The 8,228-nt window shown below is 39.8% G+C and overlaps 1 protein-coding gene across 1 annotated transcript; it reads left to right on the top strand.

The window, feature by feature from the left end:
• The first annotated feature begins 2,676 nt into the window (after nucleotides 1–2,676).
• LOC107556532 (N-alpha-acetyltransferase 15, NatA auxiliary subunit-like) lies at nucleotides 2,677–7,804 on the top strand. The gene is made up of 10 exons (XM_016239671.1): nucleotides 2,677–2,871; nucleotides 3,082–3,234; nucleotides 3,324–3,452; nucleotides 3,548–3,761; nucleotides 4,301–4,494; nucleotides 4,664–4,772; nucleotides 4,958–5,056; nucleotides 5,228–5,371; nucleotides 5,459–5,556; nucleotides 6,806–7,804. The coding sequence occupies exons 1-10, from the start codon at nucleotides 2,788–2,790 to the stop codon at nucleotides 7,004–7,006; spliced, it is 1,425 nt and encodes a 474-aa protein (XP_016095157.1). The 5' UTR covers nucleotides 2,677–2,787; the 3' UTR covers nucleotides 7,007–7,804.
• The last annotated feature ends 424 nt before the right edge of the window (nucleotides 7,805–8,228 follow it).

The raw sequence follows: 8,228 nt of genomic DNA, 5'->3' as shown, positions 1-8,228 counted from the left end.
ATATATATCTATATATATATAGATATATATATAATGTTTTATTTGCCCTGCCAACCTGCCAATATTTACTGCCACAAAAAAAAGTTGCTTGTATCGTAATTTTTTTTACCCATGTTATCTTTTAAGCGTATATGCGTATATGACACCAAAATTTGTAGATACCAAATAAATTTCCAAACCAATTTCGATACTACAGCAAAAACTACTAGCCTAATAATTATAAAGTTCAAAGTAGGGCTGTGCGATTAATCAAAATCACCATAAAATCGCGATTTGAGCATACTCTATTTCTAAATCGCTTTACAGCACGATTTTCTGCGCCCCTGACCTTCATATGCTATCCGAAACAATCAGAATGCCGCGCGCCTAAATGGAGCACGAGAACAGAACAGACCGGGTGGGCATACAAACGTAAAGCCAGGTTCACACACTCCGTCTGTGGTGCGTATTTTGTCCGTGCCCATGTTAATGGATCCGAGCGTTCACACTGCACGCGATTGCGGTCCGGCAGTGCACTCCAGGCGTCTGCAGCAGTCATGCTGCGATCGTTTCCACACAGAGTCTATTTCTGCTGTGGGTAAAAATTAACATGGATTGACACGGAAATTTTGTAATTACACCATAAATGCATATAATTAAAGTACTGTTTCACAGTCAACACATGCTTTTTGGCTAGGTTTAAAACAAGGAAAAGTGCACTTTTAGATAAACAAGGCAATAATAGGTGGCACTCGTGGTGGTAGTTAAACAAAGTTATATTTATTGAGTTTAAATGTGAATATATGTCTATGAAAGATTGTATTACTGTACTGTGATAAGAGAATCAAAATGCTGAAAAGGCATTTTCAGAAACAACGTTTGGATTTGAAATCAAAATAATGGATAAATGTTGTGTTTGTGGTAAACATCAGGATCAGAAGCGGCCTGCAAACGCATCCTGTGTGAAAGCAAAATTAGTCTGTGCTGCTTCTGCACCGTATACACATACTGTATACACACTGCAGACGGAGTACGTGTGAACTTGGCACAACAAATCTAGTTCAACATCTGAGGCAACACCACAAAGAGCTCTATGACCAATGCATGGCAAAAAAAATCCCTGGACACAGGATTTTTTTTTTCTGCCATATGTCTATTCTAGAGACATTTTGTTACACCTTTACTTAGTGATTATTTTGCCTTATGTCTGTTCTAGAGACATGTTACAGCTTCTTGATAAAGCTCTAATTGGTTTTCTTTTGGAAATATGTTTCAAATTCACACTGAATGCATTTATGACTGTAAAGCATGTCTGTGGGTGTCAAAATCGTGATTAAAATCGAAATGGTAAAATTTATCAAAGAAATCGTGATAGGTTTTTTTTTGTCCATATCGCACAGCCCTAGTTCAAACATTATTAAAGACAAGTGAACAGTCCGTAAATAAGAACAAATTACAAGCAATAGCACAAATGAATGTTTAGAACAAAGATACAAATGAAATGATGCTTTCTGAAAAACAGCAGATGGGCTGAATGAGAATGCAAATTCACTCTCTGACAGCAGGTGGTGCTTATGGAACAGCACTTCCTTGGTTCCCGCTGTACTTATTACCTTAAATCCATAAAACGCCATGTAAACTTTTCTGAAGAAAGTCAGTTCCCCACAGAGATACATTCATATAAACCCCTAATTCAACATTTAGGATTTTCTTTCAATATTTTGCAGATTGTGAACCGTGCTCTTGCTCTGCCTGCTACAGTGTTTACTAATATTTGCGTCTGTCTTCAGTGTCTCTGGCCTCTGTTAACATCCGTTTACACACAAAGTAATATTTACACACAAATGACATTTTGAACTATGATTGCAGTGCAGTTTGTATGCAAGCCCGGAATGGAAATCGGTTGAAATAAAAAAAATAAAAATGGCCAGTCGAATGGTGCATCTGTACTCCACTGTGTAAATTAAATATATATTAACTAAGGATGTAACGATTTACCGCGAGCTGGTTGAAAATCGATTCAAATATGTGACGATTCAAATCGGTTGAGATGCTAAACAAAGTGTAGAGTAGGTGTAGAAGTTTTTATGAATGAACGCCACTAACTGCGGTTACTGAAACCACGCTGCCTTTCTTTGCGTGAACATTTGGGCGGCATTATGCAAATATTTCCACATAGTGACCTAGATATGTAGGGGCGTGTTAGAACGAGCCGTTTTAGGGGGGGGTGGCAGAGTCTTAACTTTGATAAAGAATATCTCTTTGGTTTTGAGACTTTAGTCTTTGCAACTTCAGGGATCTTATCTATGCACAATCAGCTTGTAACACTCCAAAGAGAAAGGAAAACTTGAAATCGCATCATATGACCCCTTTAATGTAGTCGTCTTTCGCGTCTTGCTTGAATGCTTTTATAATTTTTAAATTAGCAAGGCATAAAAACACGTGCAAATACTAAACGTTTGTGACAATGCAGCAGTGGCCCGATCGGGCCAATGACAAATCTGTGAACTGTCCCAAGTCTTTTACGCTGACCCCGTGCCATCTGGCAGTCCTTATTGTCGAGCCCAGATATATATATATAAATTTTTTTTTTTTTTAAACAAACATTATAATTGGAAATTATGGAGAAATTAACTGATGAAAAATTTGACTCTTTGGTGAGCCACCTGATGTGTTAGTGCATTAGTATTACCTGATTGGTTCTTTTGATGTTTACATATAGATGATGGCAAGGAAGAGCCACCCACTACGTTACTCTGGGTGCAGTATTTCCTGGCTCAGCACTTTGATCAGATCGGCCAGCACACCATGGCTCTCGACTACATCAATGCTGCCATTGAGAGCACACCTACTCTGATAGAGCTCTTCCTCATTAAAGCCAAGATATACAAGGTGATGTCCAAAACGCATTGCATACAATTACCATTTTGGAAATTCTTTTAATTCAAATCGCAGTATGCTAATTGAAGCGATGATTGCAACAACTGTGTCTCACCAAACAGTGTGACTAATTAAAAGAAATGCAGAATAATTAGGTGGGTTCAGTCATTTGATTGTCATATCCTGGCTCCATTGGGTCCCGTTTGTATTTTCCTCACTCAGCATGCTGGGAACATCCGGGAAGCAGCTCGTTGGATGGACGAAGCTCAGGCCCTGGACACAGCAGACCGTTTTATTAACTCTAAATGCGCCAAGTACCTGCTTAAAGCAGGTCTGGTCAAGGAGGCTGAGGAAATGTGCGCCAAGTTCACAAGGGTAAGGGAAATGTGTGTGTACATTCGTGTATATATAATCTACTCACCGGTGTTTTGTGTGTAACTGCTCTGTTTCTCTCTCTCTCTCAGGAGGGAGCGTCTGCGGTAGAGAATCTGAATGAGATGCAGTGCATGTGGTTCCAGACTGAATGTGCTCTGGCCTATAAATCCATGAAGAAATATGGAGAAGCACTGAAAAAATGCCATGAGATTGAAAGGGTCAGTCATTTTTGCTTTGTCATTATATCATGGTATTTGTGTGCTGATTTTACCTCCTCATCTGATTACTTCCCTCTCTCATTCGTTCATAACAGCACTTTGTAGAGATAACAGATGACCAGTTTGACTTCCATACGTACTGTATGCGGAAGATGACGCTGCGTTCCTATGTGGACCTGCTTAAACTGGAGGACGTGTTACGTATGCACCCATTCTACTTCAAAGCCGCACAAACCGCAATCCAAATCTACCTCAACCTGCATGACAACCCGCTAACGGATGACAGCAAGGAACTACAGGCTGATACCGGTAATATGCCATAAATCTATGGAAGCCAGATTCTGCTACAGATTAAAAAATTAAGGTAACTGTGACTTTTTCATCTCACAAATCTGACTTTTATCCTTGTAGAATAGTGAGGAGGGAAAAGTCTGAATAGTGAGACGAAAAAGTCACAATTAATTTAGTATTTTTTGTTCTGTGGTGGAAATGACAAAACTGAATTGCGAGATTTAAACTCAGAATTCAGAGGGGGGGGAAAGTTAGAATTATGAGATGTAGACTTAGTATTCAAAGAAACAAAGTCAGAATTCTGAGTTTGTATTTAGCAATTTTGAGTTTATTTTCCAAAGTGTTTATTTTGCAATTAGTTTTTTCTCAGACCGTTTTCTCACAGTTCTGAGAAAAAAGTATTTTAAATTAAATTGTGAGAAATTGTGTGAGGGGGAAAAAGTTGCAATTACCTTGATGATTCCATGCCAGAAACGGGCTTCCATAAACTGAAGCAAGCCTGTATATGTTTACTTTAAAAAGAAGTGTGCTCAATGTTGCTTGGGTTTTCCAAACAGGGAACCTGACTGACAAAGAACTGAAGAAGTTAAGGAACAAGCAACGGAGAGCACAGAAGAAAGCACAGCTGGAGGAAGAAAAAAAGAATGCGGAGAAAGAGAAACAGTTAAAGAACCAGAAAAAGAAAAAAGAGGATGATGACGAAGAGATCGGCGGACCTAAAGAGGAACTTATACCAGAGAAACTGGCCAGGGTGTGTTTGTTTTGAGAGGAATGTTTGTGAAAGTGGGGAATTCTTCATCTGAAAGATTTTCAGCACAGTTCATCTCTTTAGTAGGAATACCAAGGGGAAATTCGAAGAAACTCGAAGCCTGTTCTTTGTGCTTGGACAAAACATGTTTTGTTTCTCTTTCATTTTTAAGGTGGAGAACCCATTAGATGAAGCTGTAAAGTTTCTGACACCCTTGAAAAACCTGGTGAAGAATAAGATAGACACACACCTTCTGGCCTTTGAGATCTACTTTAGGAAAGGTACATGCTTTACATCTCTGAACTCCATTCTCATCTCCATTTGTACAGTCTAATAATAGTTTTCTTTTTTTAATAATCCATTTCTCTTGGATGAACATCAGAATACGAAACAAATTATCTGTTGCTACATCTCAACTTGAATAGCTGCATAATTTCAGTGTTCCTTGTCCTCAATTTCCTCACAGAAAAGTACCTGTTAATGCTGCAGTCAGTGAAAAGGGCTTATGCAATAGACCCGGACCACCCTTGGCTTCACCAGTGTCTAGTGCGCTTCTTTAAAGGAGGTGAGTGAACCCAGGGTGCCTCTTGCTATTAGTTTGGTTGTATTTTCTTTACATTTTATCAATCAGTCACTATTATGTCTTAATTTGTTGCTTTTGACACCATGTTCACCTCCATGCGTTGGTTGAATTGCAAATTTGTTTGGTAATGTGTTCCTGTTGATTGGCTAACAGTGTCCGAAAGTAAAGACCTAGCAGAATCGGTCAGCATGGTTCTCAAGCAGGAAATCTCCAGGCTGTTTGGGGAAAGTAATGCAAAGAACTTCAACCAGGCCTTCCTCACCAAGTACTTCAATTCCATCCCTCATCGAGTAGCAGGTGCACATACACAACACTTTATGTGCTCACAAATTTCAAACTGCTACTTTTTCATGTTCAATTTCACCTTTTTTTCTTGCTTTACAGCTGCCAAAATGATGTTCTACTTAGACCCTTCAACACAGAAGAAAGCGGTGGAACTGGCTATAGCACTTGATGAATCACTGAACAACAGAAATATTCAGGTACATAATGGGCTACATGACCTTAAAAAGGTCATATGATGCGATTTCAAGTTTTCCTTTTTCTTTGGAGCTGGAAGCTGTTCGTGAATAGATAAGATCCCTAAAGTTGCAAAGACTAAAGTCTCAAACCCAAAGAGATATTCTTTATCAAAGTTAAGACTGGTCCACGCCCTACCAAAATGGCTCGTTTAAACACGCCCCCACATGTCTACGTCACAATGTGGATTTGCATAACGCCACCCAAATGTTCACATGTGTATTGTTGCTGCACCGCCGCCGCCATGTTGTGAAGACGCTGTGTTTCGTTGTGAAAGAGAAACTACTTTGTTTGGCCTTCCAAAAGAAGACACGACTAGAAATCAGTGGTTAAGTCTATTTACAACACTGTTCCAGAACACTTCAACCCAAATATTCAGATGTGTGCAGCACATTTTATGGAGGACTGTTTCCTGATCCTGGTAGAGTAGACTACAATGCCGGCTGTTCTGACTCACAGACTGTACTACGTTTTCATATTTAAAGGATTTGCCACTGATGATTCAAACGCGAGTTTTGAGCAGTGTAGAGTAGCACTTGTTGTTTGTAATTTCTCCGATCACAAATGCAGACATGGTTTTATGTTTACGCGGCACGATGCAACGCGTAAAAAGACAGTATAAGTCATTATAATCCGTAATTATGTCCCCACTGGATGCAACAAATGCCTTGTTTATAAAGGATTTTAATGTTTTTGTCTCGTCGCTCCGGCTAGACAGGGCATCACAGTATGGTAAGGGCGTAACATTTCCGTCACACGCTTGAGGTATTCTGCCAATCACAACGCACTGGATAGCTGGCCAATCAGAGCACACCTCGCTTTTCAGACCGATGAGCTTTGTAAGAATCAACACGTTTCAGAAAGGCGGGGCATAGAGGAGAAACAATAATGTACATTATGTGGAAAATAATTTGTTTTTTGAACCTTAAACCGCATAAACATTTCATTACACCAAATACACAAAATAATGTTCTTTTTAGCAACATCATATGACCCCTTTAAGAGGATTTTACGAGCTGGTTAATGTATAAAAAGTGATAAGAATGGAAATGTTTGGGTAAGTAGTGTAAAACAACTGTGATTTCCTTCACAATACTGAATTGACCACAGCTTTCTGTTTTTTTGTTTTTTTTAAAGCTGATGTCCTTCGCAAACCCCCAATTGGGAAACCCTAGTATATTACATGCTTATATTACTATTTCATTTTTGCAGATCTGTACAGAGGTTTTGGAAAGCCTGCGTGATGGCAGCCTCGGAGAGGCTAAGGAAACCGCAGAGTTCTACCGAGCGGAGTGTCTTAAGATCTACCCCTATACGCTGGCCTTCATGCCTCCAGGCTATGAGGAAAACATGAAGATTGCGGTCAATGGAGACGTCTCCACAGAAACTGAGGAGCTGGCCAATGATATGTGAAGATCTGAAGAGGGAGGAGGTGGAATGGGAAGCGGTGTGGCACCGCCACTGTCAAACACCCGAGATGGTTGCAGTTGACTAATGCGATTCTGTGAGGAACTTCCTGCGATCTTCTACGCCCCCAGAAATTGCAGTTAGGACTGACAGACAATGACTGTGTTTTGGAGTGGAGGAAGAAGAAGAGGTGGAGTGTTGGGGGGGGGGATAAATTGCCCATTTTACTTTTTTAACCTTGCTGATGACTACTCTCTAACTGAAAACTAGTCAAACATGCATCCCCTTTTGAATACAGTATGTTTGAATGCAAACTTTGTGCAATGGTGAAAGCAAATCCCATAGTCAACAAACCAAGCTAGAGAAGCGCACTCAAACCCATCTTTCCCCTGTTTTAAAGAGTAATTTATATGAAAAATAAAAGCTTAAAAAGGTTATGTGGCTTGTGCAAAAGATCTGGTTTGAGTTGGTGTGAAAAGGCAGCTGAACCGTTGGATGTACTTTAGGGGGGAGACTGGACATGGACAGGAAGTGATGTCATAATGGGAAGCGGCATGTGTAGAGGTTCCTTATTGCATATCTTGAAGAAGAGGCTGTATCCAACAAACGGACAGTAAACTGTGATCAAGAGCCTGTGAAATTGACAGAAGAAAACCCTTTTCCCCCTTTCTCCTTCATCTTACTTCATTCTGTCACTCTGTTTGATCCAAATGGGTTACAGTGTTCAAAGAAGAGTTTGTTGTATGATAGATTTTTTGTAATAAAAAAATCGTGAGAGCACACACATGGCACCAGTCCATGCACATCACTGTTCCTTCACATTGACATTGGTAGAGTCTTCAAAACATAGAAGATAACATAGATAAGCATACTTTGCCTCAGTTACACTAGAAACCGTTCTAGCTACTGAGAGGGATATGAAATAACTGGGCTGTTTTGGTTTCTGTCCAAGCTGGATGTCAGACTTCCCTTTTAAAAACGGTTCTTACCCCCCTTTTATTGTATGCATAATTGCATGCATGCAATGAATACTTGTGTTTTTTTATTATATTGTAAAAGAGAGAGGGAGAAGCTTAAGTTTACATCAGTTACCTGCTTTGACGTCTTATGAAGGTGGGCTTTGAAAACGAGTCCAAGTTTCTCTTATTTAAAGGGGAAGTTCTTCTAATCTAACCATGGGCATGTGAGGAGTGCTCTGTCCATGCACATCACTGTTCCTTCACATTGA

This window comes from Sinocyclocheilus grahami, unplaced genomic scaffold, assembly GCF_001515645.1.
Source record: "Sinocyclocheilus grahami isolate Dianchi unplaced genomic scaffold, SAMN03320097.WGS_v1.1 scaffold571.1, whole genome shotgun sequence".
Lineage (NCBI taxonomy): Eukaryota > Metazoa > Chordata > Actinopteri > Cypriniformes > Cyprinidae > Sinocyclocheilus > Sinocyclocheilus grahami.
This window is presented reverse-complemented; position numbering and strand designations above follow the sequence as displayed.